Source organism: Megalobrama amblycephala, linkage group LG6, assembly GCF_018812025.1.
Source record: "Megalobrama amblycephala isolate DHTTF-2021 linkage group LG6, ASM1881202v1, whole genome shotgun sequence".
Taxonomy (NCBI): Eukaryota; Metazoa; Chordata; class Actinopteri; order Cypriniformes; family Xenocyprididae; genus Megalobrama; species Megalobrama amblycephala.
In genome coordinates, this window is record NC_063049.1 from 35807383 (window position 1) to 35833650 (window position 26268).

Below are 26268 nucleotides of genomic sequence, written 5' to 3' on the forward strand. Positions count from 1 at the left end.
AAAATGTATATTATATTTACCATGGTAATGCATAAATACATGAAAAAATTATTTATAATGTAAAATAAAAAGTATGAAAAAGAGGAATTGACAGAATTCTTATATTTATTGATAGAGTAAATGCGATCAGTGGTTTTGACAGACTGTCAAAAATGATTTTGGGCTCTTGTTCAGTTGAATTAACCCTATGGTTAATTCAACTTTAACAATATCAATAAACATTTTCATAATTTTTTAATTTATTTATTTTTTCTAAGTTTGTTGCCTCGAGGCAACATTGTACCACAATGGAAAAATTTTAACATTTGGCATTTTCATGTAGAAAAAAGAAATATATTTATTGAAAACATCAATTTCTTTAATTAGACACTTGAACAAACAAATTTATCTAGTTTTTAATGTATTAAAAGTTTTATATTTAATAGAAAGTAACATTTTAACATGCAACACCGTACCATAAAATGAGCTAAAGCTACATGATTTTTGAACATTTTGGCACAAGTTAATTTTGTTGTGTTCGATTCACCTAATTTATATAAGAAGTAGTACGTCATGGCATTGTGTGCTACGTCATGGGAGTTAACGCTTTTTGGACGTACTCTAAAAAATGCTAGGTTAAATATGGACAAACCCAGGGATTGGGTTGTTTTCACCCAGCCATTTTTTTTTTCAACCAATTTTGGATTTATTTTTTTAGCCAGCAATATATTAATATAGTAAAAGGCATGTTTTTGCTCACCCTCAAATAGGGGCAAATTTGTGGGGTATTTTAAGCTGAAACTTGACCAGACCAGAGACTTATATTATATCTTGTGAAAGACGGCATAATAGGTGCCCTTAAACCCAACCTGCTGGGTTTGTCCATATTTTACCCAACCCAGCATTTAGAGTGTATGGCTGTCATGCCGGAAGCTCGTTAATTTACTTTATAAAGTTTTAAATAAGGATGTTTGTCTTACACAAACGCATCGATTCACTTCGGAAGTCCTTTATTAACCCCCCGGAGTCGTACACAGTAAAAAACGTTGGGTTGTTTTTTTAACCCAACTGCTGGGTTACACATATTGGGACCACTGTGTTGGGTTATCTTAAAATTTGGTCATTTTTTTCATTGTTGGATTATTTTTAGATATAACCCAACTGGTTTTTAACCCAATCATTGGGTTAAAAATAACCCACAGTTGGGAAGGTGCTATGTTAACCTATAGTTGGGTTACTTGTTTGGTTATTTTTAACCCAACATTTTTTAGTGAGTATGGATTAATTTTTTTATGGATGGATGCATTTTTTTGGCCCCCATTCACAACCATTATAAACAGGACTAAGGATATTTTTAAATATTTCTCCGATTGTGTTCGTCTGAAAGAAGATAGTCATATTTGCCTAGGATGGCTTGAGGATGAGTAAATCATGGGATCATTTTCATTTTTGGGTGAACTATCCCTTTAATCCATATGTGTTGGGACTAATTTACATGAATTGTTCTTGCATGCTTTGTAATAGACTGCATTAGGGGAATAAATTTAGAGATTAACCTCTATTTTTCAGTAAAGGGAAAGATATGTTAGTGTTTAATGTTCAGTTATGTTGGGCATTTAAGAGGGGTTTCTGTAATGTTTTTGAATTTCGTTTTTATCATTGTGTTGAAGAGTGGCGAGGCTGCGGGCAGCCATAATATGCTAATATATCAGACTGATAGAATTATGAATATAACTTAATATGACTCAGCCAAATATGGTTTGTTCCAGTGAACTAGTTTCATTCTTATTTTATTGACCGAAACTAATTGCGTGGCAAAGTTTTCTTAAATTAATTAGTTCAATGAACAAAATTTTTTTTTTTTCTTCAGTGCAGGACCATGGACCAACCATCCTGAAGATGTGAGTCAGGTTGGGGCCGTCAATATAAAATACCCTACCAGTACACTTGCTGTCATGTAGGGGAGTTTCCCTTGTGTTTTTTTTTTTTTTTTTTTGCAACGACGTTTCCGTGTTCGCGAAGTGCTCAACATTTCCTTGAAGAACCCACCTGTTTACCCGTTCAGTCATGATCACTGGATAAGATAGCTGACATTCGTGCCCTAAAGGACTCCATTCATGAGTGGAAACTGGACCGTACAACCATCTCCAGACTTCTAGGAACATCTAAAGCGTCTCTCGCCGGATCAGGTCTGTAGTCTGTGGACAAGACTCTTGAGGAACTTCTTCTGGTTAAAGCGTGGCTGCTGGTTAGTCTGAAAACAATCAGGTTCATCCAGGTGCATTGTGTGAACTTCCCAGTAGTGTCTTTCTCGTAAGAGCAACAGGTAATTCTTTGGAGTATTGGTTTTAATGCAAATAATTCAAGTTAAATAAGTTTATTAAGTGTGTAATATTTATATTGTTTATATATGAAAGCTATTGCTGAAAGATAGGAAAGGCTGGTTAATAAATAACAGATCTTGCACTACATGTTGTAAACTTTAATATAATACTCTAATACACATTAAATAGTTTAAAAATATATAATTTATTCCCGAACTGTGTAAATTATTTGTCAAGCAGAACAATGCCGTTGTTACCTATCCCAATACTAAAATGAGTAATAGAAACACAATGAGGTTTTAAATCATATTCATATTAATATCCACATCATATACTTTTATCCAAGGCAAGTCCAGTCCATGAAATCCCTAGTACTGTTCTCTAGATTTAACGTTTAATTTCAAGTAGTGAACATATAAGAAATATTTAATTCATAAATTGGGAGCAAATTTTATATATAACATGCACAAACTAATTTTGATTATGTCAGCTCTGTCATTTAGCATTCATGAACATAATCATCACAAATCAATTTGAGATACTTCCTCTACTGTCACCGCAAAAATATGATTAGATGACGGTCATTGATAGTGGTTTCATCACCTGTAGATTATTTCTAATTGGTTTAACAGATGATTATCTTTCTCCCCTATAATTTCTCCTGTAATTAGTTGAGTTGTATTAGTTATAGTTACCATTGCTTTGATATGATTACAATATAGTCTTCCTATATTTGATATATTACAATATATTTTTATTCATAGATTTATTTAAGCCTAAATCAATATTAAATTCAATCCTTTTATTTTTCTTCCCAGCACCACTATGAGTCAATGGAAACAAATTCAGCAACTGGATATTAAGTTCCTCGAACAGGTGGACTATTTTTATGATGACAACTTTCCAATGGAGCTGAGGCAGGTGCTGGCCAACTGGATTGAAACCCAGGATTGGTATGTGGCTTCTTGTACGAATTGATCAGAATTAGTATTTTCAATGTTTATTTAAATTTCCACTCCAAAAGGATCACAGATCACCCACCCTAAAATATTCTGAATTTCATAATACAAACGATATGTGTGCAACACAATTCCCATGCATAAATGCATCCTCCTGAAGCAATTTTGTCTTCATCGCCACAGGGAAACAGCTTCAAACCATGAATCTATGGCTACTGTACTCTTCAATAACTTCCTCATTCAGCTGGAGAGGCAGTGCTCTCAGGAGCAGAACTTTCTTCACAGGCACAACCTAAAACGAATATTTCATCAAATACAGGTAACGCACACGGGACTTCTGTTATGTTCACCCATCTGATACAACCCTGGGCATCATCATTTTCATTAATGAAAAAATATTTTTCTTGCAACTTTGAATGAATGTGGTCTGAAATGAAAAGCATAGTTTTGTTGAGTGATGCCTCCTTGTCTATTTTTACACACCCGCTCTGAGAAGTGAAAGAAAAGTGTGAACGACCCTATGACTGTTTATTTAAATGCACAAATGGATGCTCATAATTTCTATGTGATCATTTAGCAGGAAATAATCTATAATGGTCAATATTAAGATTTACAGTAATAGTCAACAAGCTAATTCAATTATGAATCACAACAGAGATTCCACTTAATTATAAATAATAACTTAAGTTCTGTGTTCGGTTGTATCAACGGAAGCTTGTGTACTCGAGTGTGGTTTCTGTTAACTTTTCATTGACTTCAATGGAAACAGTCCTAACCAATATTTAGCACTGAGGTCACCTGCCTCGCATAGAGTTTACCACATTTACTAAGGAACAATATTTACCAGCAGTCTGTAAGCAATTGCTGACATATACACTACTATAACATACTGTTTTGATGTGTTAGCTGTAGTTGCAATAGTGCGCATAAGTCTTGAAATTGTTTCTATTATAGGTAGGCAACAAGAAAATTAGTGTACAGGATGCTGAAGAACCTAAATTCACTGACAAATGCTGACTGACCAAACTCTCGATGTGTTTTCAGGCTGCCGAAGACATTTCTTTCAATAATGCAGTATTTTCATGAGTGGGTGCTGTGGGGATTTCTCAGTAGATAAATGCAAAGAAACTTCCACCCAAGGATCAAATGTCAGGGGTTTCGCTTGGTTAAAAAAATTACATATCTGTCTGTAGCTGGTGTTGCCGCCCCAAGACACAAAATGACAGAGCACAGCGTGGGGAGACAGATTTTTTTTTTTTTTTTTTTTTTTTTTTTTCACATAGTCTGCATTTAGGGAGGCTGCAAAAATGAATGTGTTGTTTGTTTTGGAAAAACCTCTAGAAAAATCGTTGTCAATATTGCATGAAAAAAGATGAAACGCCCACAATTCAATTTTTTTTGGTCTAAAAACAGAAAAGTTCAAAAGAACTTGACAGTTGATTTTTATTTTCCATACCATCTTATAAATGTCACTTAAACCCCTGAATGAATTTGAAGCTGTGAAGTGTGTATTTCAAGGAAAAATTCACTCAAAAATTTAAGTGCACTCTTCTAAAGCCATTTTTGTGCTGACCAGACCAAAACAAGTTCATTTTCACTAGTATTTGTTTCCCTCTGTCATATGCTTGCATGGGGCATTTAGATGTGTTGCATTAGGTTGGATGTTAAAGGGATAGTTCACCCAAAAATGAAAATTTGATGTTTATCTGCTTACCCCCGGGGCATCCAAGATGTTGGTGACTTTGTTTCTTCAGTAGAACACAAATAATGATTTTTAACTTGAACCATTGCGGTCTGTCAGTCGTATAATGCATGTCAATGGGAACTTCGTCTACAAGAGTAAAAATAAACATGCACAGACAAATCCAAATGAAACCCTGCGGCTTGTGACGACACATTGATGTCCTAAGACACGAAACGATCGGTTTGTGCGAGAAACCGAACAGTATTTATATAATTTTTTTTTTTACCTCTAATACACCACTATGTCCAACTGCGTTCAGCACTCGGTTAGTGAGGTCTGAACGCATTCTGATGACGGAAGTGATCTCTCGCGCTTATATTTCAATTAGTGCGAGACATCACTTCAGTTGTCAGAGTGCGTTCAGACCTCACTAGCCGAGTGCTGAATGCAGTTGGACATAGTGGTGTATTAGAGGTAAAAAAAACCGATATAAATACTGTTCGGTTTATCGCACGAACCGATCGTTTCGTGTCTTCGGACATAAATGTGCCGTCATGAACCGCAGGGTTAAATTTGGATTTGTCTATGCATATTTTTGACTCTTATATATTGTGTTACCATCAACACGCATTATAAGACTGACAGACGGCAACGGTTTGAGTTAAAAATCATCATTTGTGTTCTACTGAAGAAACAAAGTCACCTACATCTTGGATGCCCCGGGGGTAAGCAGATAAACATCAAATTTTCATTTTTGGGTGAACTATCCCTTTAATTATGACATTAAAGGTGCCCTCGAATGAAAAATGTAATTTATCTTGGCATAGTTAAATAACAAGAGTTCAGTACATGGAAATGACATACAGTGAGTCTCAAACTCCATTGTTTCCTCCTTCTTATATAAATCTCATTTGTTTAAAAGACCTCTGAAGAACAGGCGAATCTCAACATCTCTGTTACATAACAGTCGGGGTATACGCCCCCAATATTTGCATATGCCACCCCATGTTCCCAACATTATGAAAGGCATTAGACAAGGGCAGCCAGTATAAACGTCTGGATCTGCACAGGTGAATCATCAGACTAGGTAAGCAAGCAAGAACAATAGCGAAAAATGGCAGATGGAGCAATAATAACTGACATGATCCATGATATCATGATATTTTTAGTGGTGTTTGTAAATTGTCTTTCTAAATGTTTCGTTAGCATGTTGCTAATGTACTGTTAAGTGTGGTTAAATTTACCATCATTTCTTACTGTATTCACGGAGACAAAAGCCGTCGCTATTTTCATTATTAAACACTTGCAGTCTGTATAATGCATAAACACAACTTCATTCTTTATAAATCTCTCCAACAGTGTAGCATTAGCCGTTAGCCACGGAGCACAGCCTCAAATTCATTCAGAATCAAACATAAACAATATAACAGTATACAATACTCACATAATCCGACGCATGCATGCCGCATGCATGACGAACACTTTGTAAAGATCCATTTGAGGGTTATATTAGCTGTTTAAACTTTGTTTATGCACTGTTCAAGGCAAGCGCGAACTCCGTGGGCGTGGAGCACGAGAATTAAAGGGCCAGTAGCCCTGAATCGGCTCATTTATAATTATGCCCCAAAATAGGCAGTTAAAAAAATGAATTAAAAAAATCTATGGGGTATTTTGAGCTGAAACTTAACAGACACATTCAGGGGACACCTTAGACTTATATTACATCTTTAAAAAAAAGTTCTAGGGCACCTTTAAAAGTAGGGTAGGCACTTCCAGCAGTAGCTAACTTTGAAAGCATAAGATCCCACCCTCCCTTCAGAGAGCTCTCCGAAGCCATGCCTCCTCCAAAAGACATGAACTCGCAAAGCATCACGAGAGACAGAATTAAATGACCTCATGTCTCAAAGAGCATAACATTACAATAACAATGAATGTAAACAACTTATAGAACTCTTATTTGTACCACCTGACTGCTGCAGATTCATATCGGCATTGATAGTGTTGACATAGAAACGCATAAATCTGAGGACCTGAATAGCTCCAGGTAGAATGTCACGGGTTGCCATCTATTATGGGGAGACACTACAGGCAAAAACACTGTTTTTTTCAGGCACCTGTCAATTTTGAGATTTTGCACTTTTTGGCTTTTCATAAAGTGTTTTTTCAGACTGGTGGAAAGAAAACATCCAAAATACACTTTTAAGTGTATATTTTATAGCACTTTATCTACTTGTATCTATAGATTTCAATTACAGTCAGAAATCTCTTACATACGCCAAACTTTTTATTTTTTTCAGTTTTATTTCTATCTATATTCTGAAGGTTTTTACAGAGGGATTTGTTGATATATAATTTGCCTGATTTTATACAACATTTTATTCCTAAAAAATGGTGAAAATAAAAAAATTCTGGCTGTTGATAGTATTTTCTGATTTAAAAAGAGATAAAAAGAGATATCCAAAATTCCCTCTGTTAAAACCTTTGAATTTAATGTCCAAAAAATTAAATGAGAACTGTGAACCTGACGTCATCCAATATTCCGATTTTTGTTCTAGAAATGTATGCAAATTAGCGCATATTTAATTAGATAATGCCTCATTTGCATATTTAAACATTACATTTTAGAAAACTTGTAATACAACAAATGTTTTCAATTTTTAATGTAATCAATCACCTGGGGTAGTATGGTGATATCTATTAGTTAATTTTTTTACTCTATTCACCTGGGGTGTCTCGCCCTGTTATGACATGGCGTGAATGCAGCATAAGCTTGTTGTTTTGGTTCAGCAAGAACTATAAAAGGTGGCTGCTATTTGTTTTTGGTGCTTGGTGACTGTTGTCTACAACTCTGCATAGCCTCATGAAACGCCCTGATGGCGTGTGATGTCTGCGGAAGCAGGGTAAGGGAGTGTTTCAACCGGTATAACAAAAAGTGTTTATAAAACAAATTGCCTACCCTACTTTTAAACATCATTGCTTTTGTATCTCGTGACTAAATGTCATTGACATCAAACCTGCTAAATCAAACCTACTTCTTAATTGGAAACTAAATAGATTTTATCCCTCATCTGTTTCATGCACATCAATGGTTATTCTTTTTAACTTTCACTTTCCAAGATTACTTGGAAACTCCTTGTAATGTCACATTCCTCATGCATACATGATTCCTGTAAACAGTGATGAGCATTACCTGTCAGACCTTTTTTTTTCATTAATTTCCAGCTTAAAGAAGCAGGTACTTTCATTTCAGTGTGGATATTAAAAACAACACTGACAAAAGCATTACTGTAGATCAAACAGATCATGCAATGCATGCATGCAACATATTTTTTACATAGAAAATGTATAAATATTATTTGTATTAATGTATTGATCCCAAATGAAAAAAAGTAAGCATACAGACAAAAATACAAATGTGTAGGGGTTACAGTTCAAGATAAATATAAAAGACAGCATTTCACATTACTAGCAAATTATGTTGTAGATCTTATTAATAACACATTTTCAAACTTCCATTGATTGTAAACATCTGCATAACAGCAAAAAACCTCAATGGATCGCGATTCTATTCCTTTTTTCCCCACTCAGAGTCCCACATTCTCCTGCATTCCTCACATAGTGCAGAACATGATCAGACATCCACTGTATTATCCTTTTCACATTAAAAAGTACCATTTTACCAGTGAACGTTGAAGTGTGAAAAGAATTCCTGGTCTCACATCAGTCAGTAAATGGTGTTGCATCACTCATTCAGGTGAAATACAAGGCGAATCCTATTCACATGGCTGCTGTCATCTGTAACTGCCTGAGGGAAGAAAGACGCATCTTATCCACAGCCAGCATGCAGGAACAGGTACTGCCAACACAGACGCAACAAACAACATGCCAAAACCACATATACGCTATGCCACTATGTTGTTAACCAAGCTTCAAAGATTTGCAATGCACTCACATGATATTAAAGCAGTGGGGTCTAAAAGGTGCTTCAACTGACCTAGTTAACATGGCCAAAATTACAAATGTACTTATTTGATTTGTGACCTAATATAATGCAGAACCTTGATTTTTCTTAGTCATTCCACATTGTCATGTTTCTTTGTTTTTTCAGTATCCTAAACCTTTATATATTCTCCAGGTTAAAATTATTTTGAGTCCCAAATTTTCCATGTGGACCTCACTGTACATTTTGATCTTCTGTTTTCCATGTTTCCATTTCCAATGGCAGGGTCCACTGGAGAAGTCAATGCAAAACTCAGCCGCTATGGAGAAGCAGAAAGTTCTTGACAACAAAGTGGCAGTGATAAGAAGCAGCGTTCAGGTAATTCATGTTTAGTATCAGTTTATTATTATCATCACAGCCATAGGGGTTTAAATACATGAAAAAGTGCATGCACTGACATGTGCTGTTATTCATACATGATCAGATGCTGGACCAGGCTGTTAAGTATCTTGAAGACATGCAGGACGATTTTGACTTTCGCTACAAAACGCTCCAACTTCGAGGTGAGCCGTCGTATGACCACGATTACTGCAGAATGTGTTCCAAAAACGTCTCCATCCTACATTTTTATGATATAATATAGCAAATAATATGTTATGTTTTTTTAAATATGTCTATGAAATAAATCCTCTCAAATCCTGTAGATCCAGTTGAGAGGAACTCTCTGTCCATGAAGCAAGAAGTCACTACACTTCAGGAAATACTGAACCGCCTGGATTTCAAGAGAAAGGTAAGTGTTTCTGTAGGCTGATATCACTCTAAGCTCTTTTCTATGTTTCACTTCACAACCATTTCCTCTTCTTCTCGGTTTTTAAAGGTTTTGTTTATTTACATTGGCACTTTTGAACTACCCTGGGAACTTCCTGCCTCAGACGGGTGGTTTTGAGTGATTTTCACACGTCTTTGCACAACTGTGTGACTGTGTGTTTGCTGGTCATTGTTAACCACGATTTTTGCTCTTTGTTGCATATTTGCAGGAGATTTTGTCAAAAATTGCAGATGTTATAAAGGAAATCGAAGCCCTGATTTCCTCCCAGCTTAACCCTGAACTTAAGGAATGGAAACGGAGGCAACAGATCGCCTGCATCGGAGGACCGGTTCTGATAGGACTGGACCAGCTCCAGAACTGGTATAACGCTATATAAATATAAACAAATAATAAAAAAAAATATATATATATATAATATCGCAGTTATGATGTTTAATAGATTAGTTTAAATATATTATTAGTTAAGTAACGTTAGATTATTGTTTTAAAGGGTTATTTCACCCAAAAATGAAAATTCCGTCATTTATTACTTACCCTCATGCCATTTCACACCCTTAAGACCTTCGTTCATCTTCAGAACACAAATTAAGATACTTTAGTTGAAATCCGACGGCTCCGTGAGGCCTCCATAGGGAGCAATGGACACTTCCTCTCTCAAGATCCATAAAGGTACTAAAAACAAAAAATTTTTTTAAATCGGTTCATGTGAGTACAGTGGTTCAATATTAATATTATAAAGCGATGAGAATATTTTTGGAGCGCCAAAAATAACAAAATAACGACTTATTTAGTGATGGCCGATTTCAAAACATCAGGGGCCAGTTGCACCAGCTGTGCGCAAGTTACAACGTAGACTAGTTTTGACGTAAATGGGCACTAAGTTACAACTTACGCACTACTAAATATTTTTGTGTTGCACCATTAAACTTAGTTGAAGCGTAACTCTACGTAACTAAATATTTACGGAAGCCTCCTATCAGGAGTAACGGTTGGAATAAAATAGCAGACTGACTGAACTGCATCGATAAGCTCTTGTTTTACCTGACAGACTTCATTCTTTACACATGATGCTGCTGACATTTACACTCTCTTACATTTTAAGAGAGAGAACATCATGTGAAAAGATTACTTTGTTAGACACTTCAACACGAACCCGTTAAACAGCGCGCCGCTGTGTGCATCGGTCCTATCACTCCGTGTTGTGCATGTCAAATAAAATCAGTCATAAACAATAAATGTAATTTCTTATGTTTTTTTGTTGTTGTTGTTGTTTCAGTATTTATTTATTGACCCTTATTAATTTCGTTTCAAATAGTTTCTGAATGTTATTTACATATAAAAACATTTATGATTAAGGCTATTATATTTAATGGGAACTTATTTTTACTGTTAGCTACGTGAGGCAAAATAAGTCAGAATGAAGGATAAACTTAAATTCACGGAATTTCAACAACTTCTGCTCCTGTATTTGAAGGATCACTGAGGGTAAACGTCATATTATGCGACTACGCATTACTTTACGGAGACCTTACGAGCTACTAGCTACGTTCTGCCTTAAGAACAAATGGTGCAACCGAATAAAGTACAGAGTACAAACTAGCTAGTAGTTACTAAGCCACTAGTGTGGACTTTACGTTCCAATTTAAGAAAGAACTTACGAACGGCTGGTGCAACCCTACCCACCCAGAGCACAGTGAATCAGTGTGTCGAATCTGCTGTTCGGAGTGCCAAAGTCACGTGATTTCAGCCGTTGGCAGTTTGAAACGCGATCCGAATCATGATTCGACACACTGATTCACTTGTGCTCCGATGCTTCATGAAGCAGTGTTTTGAAATCGGCCATCACTAAATAAGTCGTTATTTTGTTATTTTTGGCGCTCCGAAAATATTCTCGTCGCTTTATAATATTAATATTGAACCACTGTGCTCACATGAACCGATTTAAATAACCTTTATGGATCTTGAGAGAGGAAATGACATTGCTTCCTATGGAGGCCTCACTGAGCCATCGGATTTTAACTAAAATATCTTAATTTGTGTTCTGAAGATGAACGAAGGTCTTACGGGTGTGGAACGGCATGAGGGTGAGTAATAAATGATAGAATTTTCATTTTTGGGTGAACTAACCCTTTAAATGTTGTCATGCTAAAAAGACAAGCAGATAGTGAAATTGTGCAAGAGCTTTGGAGTTTGAAAGCATGTAGGAAGTTTGGGTCACTAATATTTTTTTGGTTTTAAGAAATTTATACTTAAGCAATTATGCATTAAATTGATCAAAAGTGGCAGTAAGACATTTATAACATGTAATAAAGATTTCTATCCTGAAAAAATGTGGCATGGTTTGCACAAAAATGTTAAGCAGCAGCTGTTTTCAACATTAATACTATTAAGAAATATTACAGTATTTTGGCTGGTTTTTAAGGGTGTTGATACTATACAGCAGGGGTCATCAACTATATTTGTCCAAGGGCCAGAATTTTTCTCTGCAGACACTGTAAGGTATAAATAAAATTCGAATTGTATCCTAATATGTTATTATTTGATATACTAATTCTAATTCCAAATTTATTTTATTTTTTACATATTACCTGTACTGCAGCAAGCCACCAGGGGGCGATAGCGATATTTTAGGCTTCATATTTGTGAGGCTGTCAAGCTGTCCATCACTGTCACGCAATTGTGCGCTAATCCCAGGCAAGGAAAGTTTTGACATTTGTGAAAAAATGAGCACGTGAAACAATAAAAGATGTTCAATGAGAGAACGCGTTTATCGTCATTCTTGACTGAAGGCAGGCTATGGCACAAGCTACTTTTCAGAAGGGTTTTTTTTTTCGTTAGATTTAAAAATAAATAAATATGGAACGGACCCGAATATTCAAATCTTCGTTCGGTGGGTTGGTATTCGATTTGAAAATTTGACATTCTAATATTTTTTTATTATTATTTTTTGCACACCTGGGATCCCCCGCGAAACGATTCTCATTCCCCCTTGAATAAGGCCGGCGACACACTGGCTGCGTGAGCGTCTCAGCTGCATGGCGTGTCCGTTTTTATTTCGGCTCCCATATTTAACAGGTTGGAGTTTGCACACTGAGGCACGCGTCTCAGGCGCGCTCGAGCCACGCGGAAAACGCGTGCATGCTAGAAATAGAACCGACGCGTGTTCCAGCAACGGGAGTGTTCAGAACAGCGGAGTTTGTATGGACCGAAGTGCATGTCTGAGCTTGTGTTTTGTTGCTTTGACACTGTGGAAAATACAATAATAGAAACAAAATGTATTAGCATTTTTACCCGTTATTATCAATCTAAATTAATCTCGTTTTTAATTTAACTTAATTTCGTTTTTCTTTATTTAAATTTCATTTTTCTTTATTTAAATTTCGTTTTTTCTTTATTTAAATTTCGTTTTTGTTTATATAAATTTAGTTTTTTCTTTATTTAAATTTCGTTTTTTCTTTATTTAAATTTCGTTTTTCTTTATTTAAATCTACCCTTACTGTGCCAATTTGTTAGTCAGAAAAATATTAGACTACCTTAAAAGTATTGCTTAATTTAACAGACCTGTGTGTGTGCGTTTTATATCACTAGTGCAGTGACCGTTCTCGGAGCATAAGCCCTGCCCGCATGAGGTGCGCCGCTTCCCGCTCGCGCTGCTCTGACTGTAGTTTACTAAAAGTTTATTAATTCTGAATGTGTCGCGTCTCGCGTGTCCATCTATATTGCACCAAATGCGACACTGCACTGCCTTGTGAAGTCGATTGGATGAACGGTTCTCGAAATAATAAAAATGCAAACGGACATACAGACACAGATTCCTGCCTTTATTAGAGAGAAAAATATGTTCAGCCCCTCTCTCCGAAGAGTCGATGTTCATTACTACCGAAGCTTCGAAGCTCAAAAAATGGTATTCGGACCAGCCCTAAACTTTTTTCCTCTTACAAGGCTATTCCTGAATTCAGTATTATTCTGGGGGCCGGATGGAAATCTCTGGCGGGCCGGATTTGGCCCGCGGGCCGCCAGTTGACGTTGCATGCTATACAGTGTTTTGTGGTTGCTAGAAGATTAGTCTTGTTAAACTTTTAATCAAACCTCATTTTTTTTGTGATGTCGCATTTACAGGTTTACCCTGACAGCCCAGAGTCTGTTCCAGATTAAACGGCAGCTGGACAAACTGGGCGAGCTGATTCTGAAGGTCACTTACGAAAGTGATCCAATCCCTCTCCAGAGACCTCAGATGGAAGAGCAAGTCAAATACCTCATCTACCACCTCATTAAAAGGTACAATTTAGGGATTGCATTACATTTATTAACACGTAAGGCACAGCAATTCACTTCGGAGATTAAAGTGACATATAAACACAATGAATGAGAACAATAGAAAGGCTGTGCTGGATGATCGGGAAGCCTGGATAATCTTTCTTGGACATGTTTGCAGCTCCTTTGTGGTGGAGAAGCAGCCCTGCATGCCTACACACCCTCAAAAACCTCTAATCATCAAAACACAGGTGCAGTTTACCACCAAGGTCAGGTATGAACCACAGCCTCCCCCAAACTCTCCATGAAAACAAGTCTAATTTCACTGCCTTTAGTCAAACACAAATATTGTTCATTTAAGTTCACTTTGTTTCTGTTTAGATTGCTGGTTAAGTTACCTGAAGTGGATTATCAACTCAAAGTCAAGACGACATTTGATAAGTATGTTTCCTGAATTATGTCTACATTTTGTCTTGTTAACATGGGTCATTCATATTATGCAATACGTTTTCTTGTTATTCATTTATTAAAAATAAATATACTTGTGCTGTAATATAAGGAAGTATTTCTATAAAAGGGTAAATAAGTCTTAAAGGGTTAGTTCACACAAAAATGAAAATAATGTCATTAATTACTCACCCTCATCTCGTTCTACACCCGTAAGGCCTTCATTCATCTTCAGAACACAAATTAAGATATTTTTGATAAAATCCGATAGCTCAGTGAGGCCTCTATTGAGAGCAAAGCCATTCAAACTCTCAAGATACATAAAGGTACTAAAAACATATTTGAAACATTCATGTGAGTACAGTGGTTCTATCGTAATATTATAAAGCGACAAAATTACTTTTTGTGCACCAAAAAAACAAAATAAAGACTTTTCAACAATATCTATGTGGGCCGATTTCAAAACACTGCTTCAGAGCTTTACGAATCGAATCAGTGAATCGGAGTGCCAAAGTCACTTGATTTCAGCAGTTTAGCCGTTTGATAGGAGATTCGAATCACTCATTCGAAACAAAAGATTCATAAAGCCCAGAAGTTTCATAAAGCAGTGTTTTGAAATTGGCCCATCACTAGATATTGTTGAAAAGTCGTTATTTTGTTTTTTTTGGCGCACAAAAAGTATTCTTGTCGCTTTATAATATTAACATAAATCTACTGAATTTCAACAATATCTTTGTTAGTGTTCTGAAGATGAACGAAGGTCTTACGGGTGTAGAACGACATGAGAGTGAGTAATAAATGACTTTTTTTTTTTTCATTTTTGGGTGAACTAACCCTTTAAAGAAAAATGATCTGGTAAAGATCAGACACTTAAATCTTAATTATACCTTGATAACTTGCACAATGGCAAGAAATTCAGCAGGATAGAACATAACAGATGGAAATCTAAAGTTAGTCATTGCTCAGTGAGGGATGACATTCAGCTTATAGGAGGGCGTCAACCCTTTTTTTTTTTTTTTACTTTTTTTTTAATATAGTCTAATGATATTATTATACAGATTTCTGTTATTTTTATTGGCTGGCATTGAATGTTTTAGAGTGGAATAAAGCAACTAATGTCACAAAACACCATGTAATTCATCTTAATATTTACTATTATTTGTGGTGTTTTTTTCCTACCACACATGATGTCACTTCCTGGAGGATGTTGTCATTGAACTGGCTTGTCAAAGTCAAATCTCAAATGCCTTTAGTTGAAGAGTAATTCATTATGCACATATATATATATATATATATATATATATATATATATATATATATATATATATATATATATATATATAAGCAACTGGAATGTTTCTTAGTCATTAATGCAGCACATGACAAAAATGGTAACATCCAATCAAACCAAAGTACCAGTAATGAAATTATTGAAAATAATTTTCCTAAAAAAATGTAATAATCCCTATTATGAATTCCATCTTTTTAAAAATGTGAATTATATATTACATGAATAAGTTCTGCATACTATGAATAACCCAACTATGATAATTGCTTTAATCATTAATTATCAGTATCATAACCTATACTCATTCTGTACACATTTACATTCAAGTCTGTTTCAAAATAATTTTTTTAATGTTCACAAGTGATGCGAAGCGATGTTTGTATGACAGGTGTGTTTAGCCCAACGTGACCATGTTTTTCTACTCTTTTCTATTTGTGTGTGCAGAGACCTTCCACCAGGCAAAGTGTAAGTGCACTCAACCTCAAAGAGAAGAAGCAACTTCCTGTTGTTTATTCAGGCCAAATCTCAATATGAGTTTTGTGTGTGGGGGGAGGGGGACAGCAGTGCTTTACAAACTAAATTCTGTACCAATTCTACATACAGTAGTGGGTTACTCTATTTAACAGTACAGGGGAAATCGTGACTAAACAGAAAATATCATAAATAACATTACTGATTTTTCCTTATAGGAACAGACAGTTCTTCATCCTCACCAACAACACCAAAGTGATGGATGTTGAGGAGTCGACTGGCTGCCTTTCTGTAGAGTTCAGGCATCTGGTACTTAACTCTGAGTTCTAGCACATTATTCAAATGCAATACGGTTCATTATTAGACTTTCTATTAAATGGGTGTAAATGATTAGTTCACCCACGGTAGGAAAATGAATTAGTCATTATTTACTCACCCACATGTTGCTCCAAACCCATATGCTGATGCTGTTTTCCGTGGAACATAAAAGTAGAAATTTTGAAGCTTTTATTGCATACAAGGAGACCACAACTCCAAAAAGTGAATAACTTCAGTTTTGCTCTGTTCCTCACATAAAGTTATCAGATGGTGTCAGAAGACATGGAATATAGGTCACAAGTCATTTTATTATTCATCCTTTTTGATCTTGAAAACTGTGGTCACTATAAACTGTTGTCCAAATGAGCTGTGTGAAAATGAACATGAGGGTGGGTAAAAAAATATCGATTTCATTTTTGGGTGAACTGTGCCTTTAAGAGGGAAGATATATTAAGATGTCTTTGTGTTCTGCAGCAGCTGAAAGAGAGAAAGTGTCCTACCGGAGGAAAAGGAAACGAGGTAAGAAAGACTGTATTATTTCTAATAGCTGCTGCTGCCTTTATAGGTGTATCTCTTGCAGTGGCCAATTTTTATATCGTAAAAAGCCCTATGCAATGTTTTGAGTCTTGTTACCTGCTAGTATTTTTGTCATGTTATTAGTCATGGTGCCAAAAGAGGGCAGCCTTGCACAGTAAATCCTTGATCTTTGCACTGAAGTGTAATGTTATTGTGTCTCTTTTTTACAGGGTCCCCTGTCAGTAACAGAGGAGTTACACTCTCTCAACTTTGAGGCCATGCTGATGCTACAGGGCCTGGATATTGATCTTGAGGTGTGCTGCAGTCTGTGTGTGTGTGTGTGTGTGTGCGCGTTCTTGTATACATGATTTATGAGGACACAAATGTGTATAATGACATGGGTATTACAACGTAAACATGGTTTATGAGGAAACTTCCTGTGTACTCGTAAAACCAAATGGCTTAAAAAACATAATAAATGGTGTTTTTTTTTTAATTTCAAAAAAATGCAGACCGTTTTCTGTGATGGGTAGGTATAGGGGTAGTGTAGGGGGATATAATATACAGTTTGTACAGTATAAAAACCATTACGCCTATGGAGAGTCCCCGTAAACCACATATACAAGTGTGTGTGTGTGTGTGTGTGTGTGTGTGTGTACAGGGCTGGGTAGATTACTTTTTAAATGTATTTCACATTTTAAAATTTTTACAATTTTTATGATCCCTCTTATTTTTTTTAATTATTAAAAAGTTATATGAAACTTATGAGCAGAAATGTAGTTTAAGTTGCTTTTGCAGACTGTCAGAGTCACAGAATCACTGCTGTTTACATTAATTGCCCATTACAGTTTACATTAACGTTTAAATGAAATAAATTATATTAAAATTCAAAGTAATCACTTTTTGGTAAAATACTTTTTTGATGTAAATAATTTTATTTATTTTTATTCATTTTTTTTTATTTAGAGTTTTGAAGTTATATTATTTAAAATTCAACTGTAATGGAATACAGTTACTCAAATTTTGTAATTAAGTTAAATGAATTTTGTTTGTATTATATATATATATATATATATATATATATATATATACACACATACTTTACATACTGTGTATGCTACAGAGGTTTAAAGTGATAGTTCACCCAAAAATGAAAATTTGATGTTTATCTGCTTACCCCCAGCGCATCCAAGATGTAGGTGACTTTGTTTCTTCAGTAGAACACAAATGATGATTTTTAACTCCAACCGTTGCCGTCTGTCAGTCAAATAATGCTAGTGGATGGGAACTTCTACTATAAGAGTAAATAAAACATGCACAGACAAATCCAAATTAAACCCTGCAGCTCATGACGACACATTGATGTCCTAAGACACGAAACGATCAGTTTGTGTGAGAAACCGAACAGTATTTATATCATTGTTTACCTCTAATACACCACTATGTCCAACTGCGTTCAGCACTCGTTTAGTGAGGTCTGATCGCGCTCTGACAACTAAAGTGATGTCTCGCACTCATTGAAGTATTAGCTAAATAATACTTCATGAGTGAAGTATAAATTTTCATTTTTGGGTGAACTATCCCTTTAAGGTTCTGTAGCACAGGTCACGCAATTGTAGCACAAAAATAAAATGTCTGTTACCCTCTCTGAAAAGAAACAAGTAGTGCAGTTCATCACTTAACGGGCATGTGACTGACAAAGGATGTTAATGTTCCATACATGGCGCACAAACAAGAAATGTTTTCAGACAAACATTTTCTTTATTTGCCGAAAACGCCATACTGCAGGAACATAACACCTCTTGCTTAACATTAAGTCAATTTTGTTTATATAGCCTAATATCACTAATCACATTCATCCGTTTTGGTTAATCTGTGATGACAATTTCTTAATTTTTGTAAGAAAATATTATGCACTGAGAGAAAAAAAAAATCCTGTACTCTTCTCTACATTGGAGAAAAACATATGGATTCGCATATGTTTACTTCAAGTATTATTTTCCCTATTTTTACCCAAAATAGGGTGTTGTGAGCTGCGAGCATTAGTGAGAACACACATGTAATATAATTTTTGTTTCATTCATACTTGCAGAGCCCTTTTACAGAAATTCCACAACTGAGACTAATAGAAATCATAAAACGTATGAAATTCCAGGAAAATCCTTTATATGGACAAAGACATCCAGATATAGCTGTAGCGAGAGATGTATTGACTGATGAAGCATAAAGACAATAGGTCTGTCAAACGATTAATCACGATTAATCGTATACAAAATAAAAGTTTGAGTTTGCCTAATATATGTGGGTGTACAGTGTGTAACTATTATGTATATATAAATACAAACACATCCATGTATATATTTGAGAAATATTTACAAGTATATGTATTTATTTATATTTTTATATAATTTATATTATATATAAATACATTTTTTTGTACATAGATAACATATTTCTCTTAAGTATATACATTAATTTGTGTGTATTTATATATATACATATTATTTACACACATTACTCACACATATATTATGCAAACTCAAACTTTTATTTTGTATGCGATTAATCGCGATTAATCGTTTGACAGCCCTAAAAGACAATAAGCACATTGTGCCAATATATAATGGTTTATCTGTGTTCTTCTAGACTTCTCGGGTATTTTTCATAAGAATAAAGTATATTTATATTGCAGTGCTAATCGACATAGCCGTTATCACCGTATAGAATAAAATAATATAATTTCTGCCTCATTCTATTATGTGAAGCTGTCAGATCACAAAAGAAAAAAAAATTTGTGTCAGTAATGTTTTTTATATAGATTTATAAATTACATAATTTAGTAATTATTACATGACAATTTACAATTCTGACCAGAACAGCTCAATAGTCTCTGTTGCATGGCAAATTAGTGTACTAATATCATGCTTTTTTGTAATTAACCATGAAACCCTTACTGGGTTTATATTTTCTCCTGTGCAGACTTGCTCCCTGCCACTGGTGGTCATCTCCAATGTCAGTCAGCTCCCAGGGGGCTGGGCCTCCGTCATGTGGTACAACCTGTTAACTGACGACCCTAAGGTGAGCTTCTCAATGTTCCAATGCAGATGCAAAAGAAAGGATGTCTAGACTTATAGTATCTTGTCTATAGCTTGCAGCACTATTGTATTAAATGACTATAAGAACTAGAGGTCATAGTTTTAATCAGTGGCAAGCTTGACATACATTTGAACTTTTCTGACATGTTTAGAACCTCGGGTTCTTCAGTAACCCTTTGCGGGCAAGTTGGAGTCAACTCTCAGAGGTGCTCAGTTGGCAGTTCTCGAGTTTTGCAGGCCGAGGACTCAACAAGGAGCAGCTTAACATGCTGGGAGATAAACTTCTGGGTATGCTTTTTATAAACATGTTGGATTATTATGATATTAAAGTATAATAGGACATTTTATGTCATTGTCAGCTGCTTTCGTTTTCCCTCGTGTTTTTTTTCCCTTCAGCTTTATTGTGAACGTATTTTTGCCTTCATCTAAACAGTGTTTTGTAATTGTTCCTGAAGGTCAACACGCTTCTTTTAATGACAGCCAGGTTTCTTGGTCCAAGTTCTGGAAGGTAAAATTGAATAAATATTATATTCTCTTGCTATTAACAAATTTTACTTGAGCATCATGAAAAGTGCAACAATATAAATCCAATGTTTTTTTCTGTTGCTCTCAGGAAAACATCCATGGCAAATCATTTAGTTTTTGGCTGTGGCTAGACTCTATCCTGGACCTTATTAAGAAACATTTACTTCCTGTTTGGATTGATGGGTCAGTGGCCTAATCTTTTTATGGCATGATAAATAGACATAAACCCATAATAAACACATATTAGCTCGGTTGTTTTAATAAGCATACCACACTCTAAAAAATGCTTGGTTGTTTCACCCTATGTTTGGGTCAAATATGGTCAAATCCAACCGCTGGTTTAATTTTTTAAACCCAACTGTTGTGTTTGTCCATATTTGACCCAAACATGGGGTGAAACAACCAAGCATTTTTTTAAATTAACTATTGGGTAAACAATTTTAATATATATTTATCAGTATATTTTATAAATGAGAGTTCTGTTGTTTTATTTGCCATGCTGGATTATTATGTTGCTCTTTGCAAGGCATTCTGCGAAAACTTTCTTCTGCTTCTCAATGGATTCTGCTGTTTTTGGTTGTCAGTTACATAATGGGATTTGTGAGTAAAGAGATGGAACGTGCCTTATTAAAGGAGAAGGAGCCAGGGACATTCCTGCTACGCTTTAGCGAAAGTCACCTTGGAGGAATCACCTTCACCTGGGTGGAGCAGGATGAAAATGGTTTGTTTTTCTGCTATATATCATTATGTTTGAAGGAATATTCACCGGTGCAATCTATAACGTAGAAGACATGATGTTACAGGTGTCCAGTTATAAAACAAGGACAGCATCACAAGACAAGTTCCATGCAGTTAATAGTTAAAATTGTTCTGTTTGCAAGTCAACACAGGTTAGAGGTTTTTAAGTTCAGGAATTTCCTCACTTGGATTTGCTGAGGGAAAATTCCAGCCTTGGAGTTGTTCCAAAATTTAGAAGATGCCTTTTGTCTTACAGCTAAACTTCAAGTTTCCTTATTTTCATTGTCTTTATTGTATTGTCTTAATTGTAAAATGTATTGAAATAACCTTAAACACATGTAATCTGCCCACAGGAGACCCAAAGTTCATCTCTGTAGAGCCTTACACGAAAAACCGTCTCAACGCCTTGCCCATTGCTGATATAATACGGGACTATAAGGTCATTGCAGATGGTGTTGTCCCAGAGAATCCTCTGAAGTTCCTTTATCCCGACATCCCGAAGGACGAGGCTTTTGGAAAACATTACAATAGCCAGCAAAACAAAGGTCAGATATCTTGTGAACTTTATCTGCTTCATAATATTTCGCTGTGTCCCATATTTTGTGTACAGCCCTGTTAATGTTTCTCCATTACAAAAAATGTAAACATTCTGTACAGTTGTGACACACCCAAGAAAGAGCTGCAAACTCAGGAAATCTCTTTCCATTATCTAAATTTTTACAATGTTTTTGACTCTGTACATCTTTCTTAACTATCATAAAACATGACGTTCCAGGAAAACCCTTAAATCGACAAAGATATTGAGATATAGCATAATCCAGATATAAGACACTAAACACATTGCGACAATAATGGTTTATTTGTGTTCTTCTTGACATCTCAGGTATTTTCATAAGAATAAAGTATATTTATAATGCAATGCTGATCGACATATCCTTTATTACTGTATAGAGTAAAATAATATAATTTCTGCATCATTCTATGAGATGAAGCCACATCAGATCACGAATGGAAGTTATTTCAAGCACTCGACTGACGTTATGAAGTGAGTTTGGACTAAAAACGTCATTAAATGTTCTTTTGTTGGACAACAGGTTTGTAGACGCTTCTCATTTGGAGAGATGTTTGGCGTGTATGGCTTGTCAAATACACATTATAACTGATTTAAACTCGCAGCGCTTGTAGAGATGGAGCAGCATTTACTGCAAACCGATCGATCTGCTTTAATCACACAGTGATGCGCTTCTCCATTATTCACATTTTGAAATGTTTCACAATTTCGGTTTCATTTTGGTTAAATCATACAGCCATAGATTAACCTTCCACAACAAACTCTCACTTCACACACACAAGTGACTCTTTCTCTCACACACTCAAATCTGTGGTACAATTTTTTCAATGTTTTTGACTCTGTTCATCATGTCTAACTATTCATCCCTGTTTCCAAACTTTTTGTAAGAAAAATTATCAAACAAACCTTTTTCTTCATTTTATGGGAGAGATGAGTACAAATGTTAGCATATTGAGTGACAGGCTACATTTTCCACTGGCGTGTTTCATTTTACTTATGTTTAATGTCATAAAAAATGTTTCTGTGTTAATGTTTACTTAATGTATTTTGTTAGAAAATAATAATGTCACACAAATCAAAGTTTTATACTTATGCATGTCTCAAAAACTTGAATATCATTGATTATCATCAGCTCATATACACTGTGTGCAGAATTATTAGGCAAGCTGACTTTCTGATCATATTTTTTTTCCAAGCACATTTTACCAATTTCAATCCACATCAATCTTAATAACTACTATTAATAATGTTTTTAATCATTTATAAGTGATATATAATTGTTCATGAAGGCTGGAAATGAAAAACGCTTTATATTCAGGTGTGCAGAATTATTAGGCAGGTTTGCTTTTACAGGCAAAATGAGCCAAAAAAGAGATTTAACTCAGACTGAAAAGTCAAAAATTATTAAATACTCACAAGAAGGACGCAATACTAATGCAATACTAGAAATTGCAAAGTTAAAGCATGACCAATGGACAGCAAAATGCTCATTGGGTCAGCGGGGTCATACAAAAACAGGTGGAAAAGAAAAGACACATGTTAACTGCAAAAGAGTTAAGAATTAAGGTGAAGAATTAAGTGTGAAACCATCAGGAACCCTTTAGTCTCCAGCGCCACCATTTTCCAGAACTGCAACCTACCTGGAGTCTCCAGAAGTGCAAGGTGTCAAGATCTCAGAGACTTAGGTTAGCTAAAGAATCCTAAAAAATGACCCGCTTTTAATAAGAATCACAAGCGGAAGTGTTATAAAATACATGAAGACTGGGTTTTTATAGGCCTTATAGACAGACAGATTGAGAGTGACTCCTGAAGGACCAGCACCACATCCTCTTTTACCACTGTTTGAAGAATTTATCTTCCAGAATCTGGTAGTAAGTTTTGGAAGATCATTTTTAGTCCATCTCTGCAAGACGGATATTTCAGGATTAGAGAGGGACTAAAAGTGAACTCCCACACTTTACTGACAGATTCTGGAAGATAAATTCTTCAAACGGTGGTACAAGAGGATGTGGTGCTGGTCCTTCAGGAGTCACTCTCAAGCTGTCTGTCTATAAAGCCTATAAAAACCCAGTCTTCATGTGTATTTCACAACACTTCAGCTTGTGATTCTTATCAAGTGTCATTTTTTAGGATTATTTAGCTAACCTAAGTCTCTGAGATCCTGGCACCTTGCACTTCTGAAGACTCCAGGTAGGTTGCAGTTCTGGAAAATGGTGGCGGTGGAGACTAAAGGGTTCCTGATGGTTTCACACTTAATTCTTCACCTTAATTCTTAACTCTTTTGCAGTTAACATGTGTCTTTTCTTTTCCACCTGTTTTTGTATGACCCCGCTGACCCAATGAGCATTTTGCTGTCCATTGGTCATGCTTTAACTTTGCAATTTCTAGTATTGCATTAGTATTGCGTCCTTCTTGTGAGTATTTAATAATTTTTGACTTTTCAGTCTGAGTTAAATCTCTTTTTTGGCTCATTTTGCCTGTAAAAGCAAACCTGCCTAATAATTCTGCACACCTGAATATAAGGCATTTTTCATTTCCAGCCTTCATGAACAATTATATATCACTTATAAATGATTAAAAACAATATTAATAGTAGTTATTAAGATTGATGTGGATTGGAATTGGTAAAATGTGCTTAGAAAAAAAATATGATCAGAAAATCAACTTGCCTAATAATTCTGCACACAGTGTAATATTTAATTGACCATTCTATTGTTGACAACATTTTCTTAAGGTCAAGCACCTCTTTTCAATGACCTTTTGTTTCAGAGTCTCTAGCCCTATTTTTTGCAATAGTTGTGAAAAGTGGCAGATTAGAAATAGCATATGTTAAAATGCTGTTTGTTTGTTTTTTCTTTTACAGTTTGTCCTTACATTCAGACACAGTTAGTTCCAATTTCCCGTCGGAAGTGAGTATCTTAATTTCCTTTATATTAATATTTAATATTATAATTTGTCGCCTCAGTGTTGCATGATTGCATGAATTGATTCTAATGTTTATTTATTCATTTTTGTACTTTCTTTGATTTCCTCATTTCTCAGTGGTCCTGTCCAACATGCATGTTCCTCTCCTGAACCTCCAATGTCTCCTGGAATGTTTGAAATTATCACCCAGCACCTCAGTCCCTTTGAGTTTGAAAGCGCTGTAAATAACATTTTTAACATATTTTAAAGCTTGCTATGATGCTGTTTTACACACACACACACACACACACACACACACACACACCGTAGAGTAAAAAATAATATTTAAATCTATTTAAAAATACTTTTTTTTTTCAATTAGAGTGAAAGGTTGATTAAATTACAGTTAACATGATCAATGTCACACATTTGAATAGTGACTTACAACAATGCAGAATCTTAAATGTGTATTATTAATTTTCAAAAAAAATTGTTTATATCCTTGTTTAAGTTCAGTTATTTCAGACTTTTGGGTCCAACTGTGTATATTTATGCCTCTTTTTTCTTTCTTTTTGCTCAGAACCATATTTTGTTGATAATTTGGGGCAATCACAAATAAGCAAAGCATAACTGTTTAAGCATCTATACATTTAAGGCAAACAAACTAATATCACAAAATAACATGACACGTTTTTCTTGTTTATATTGCAGATGAGTTCACCGTAGAAAAGCCAACAACCCCATTTCACTCGGATCCAAGATTTTGGATGGGTTCAAAGCTTTCCATCTGTTTATTCTGGTTTCTGTTGCCATTCTTAACTTTTCTGGCTATATGCCACTAAAAAACATAACTTCTCTGTTTTGATTTGCATAGAGAGTGTATATTCCAAAATACTGTCAATATGAAAATGAATTCAGATGTCATAATTCTAGTAATTTGGCTGAAGGTCTCATGTATCTGTAAAATTCACATTTGACAAAACATTAATCTGCCTTAACATTATACTCATTATACAGTTTATGTATATATTATGACAAGCTTGTTGTTGCTATTGTATTTTTTTTTTTTTAAATAAAGAATTTTATGGTTTCTCTTTTGTATTATTATTAGTAGTACAGGTGCTGGTCATATAATTAGAATATCATCAAAAAGTTGATTTATTTCACTAATTCCATTCAAAAAGTGAAACTTGTATATTATATTCATTCATTACACACAGACTGATATATTTCAAATGTTTATTTCTTTTAATTTTGATGATTATAACTGACAACTAAGGAAAATCCCAAATTCAGTATCTCAGAAAATTAGAATATTACTTAAGACCAATACAAAGAAAGGATTTTTAGAAATCTTGGCCAACTGAAAAGTAGGAGCATGTACAGCACTCAATACTTAGTTGGGGCTCCTTTTGCCTGAATTACT

The 26268-nt window shown here is 35.1% G+C and overlaps 1 protein-coding gene across 3 annotated transcripts; it reads left to right on the forward strand.

Annotated features, from left to right (window-relative positions):
- Window positions 1-1947: 1947 nt before the first annotated feature.
- Window positions 1948-25932, forward strand: stat4 (signal transducer and activator of transcription 4). 3 transcript variants are annotated; one of them, XM_048194371.1, is made up of 24 exons: window positions 1948-2305; window positions 3122-3256; window positions 3446-3581; window positions 8701-8799; window positions 9172-9264; window positions 9371-9449; window positions 9591-9676; window positions 9924-10075; window positions 13835-13993; window positions 14151-14243; window positions 14351-14410; window positions 16149-16169; window positions 16394-16484; window positions 16971-17012; window positions 17240-17323; window positions 19989-20087; window positions 20257-20392; window positions 20560-20612; window positions 20718-20812; window positions 21214-21350; window positions 21721-21912; window positions 24802-24847; window positions 24981-25083; window positions 25554-25932. In XM_048194371.1, the coding sequence occupies exons 2-24, from the start codon at window positions 3129-3131 to the stop codon at window positions 25566-25568; spliced, it is 2199 nt and encodes a 732-aa protein (XP_048050328.1). In that variant the 5' UTR covers window positions 1948-2305; window positions 3122-3128; the 3' UTR covers window positions 25569-25932. The 3 variants fall into 3 exon arrangements, with proteins under 3 accessions (XP_048050328.1, XP_048050327.1, XP_048050326.1); XM_048194370.1 differs by having other exon boundaries at window positions 1948-2168; window positions 16968-17012; XM_048194369.1 differs by having other exon boundaries at window positions 1949-2305; window positions 16968-17012.
- The last annotated feature ends 336 nt before the right edge of the window (window positions 25933-26268 follow it).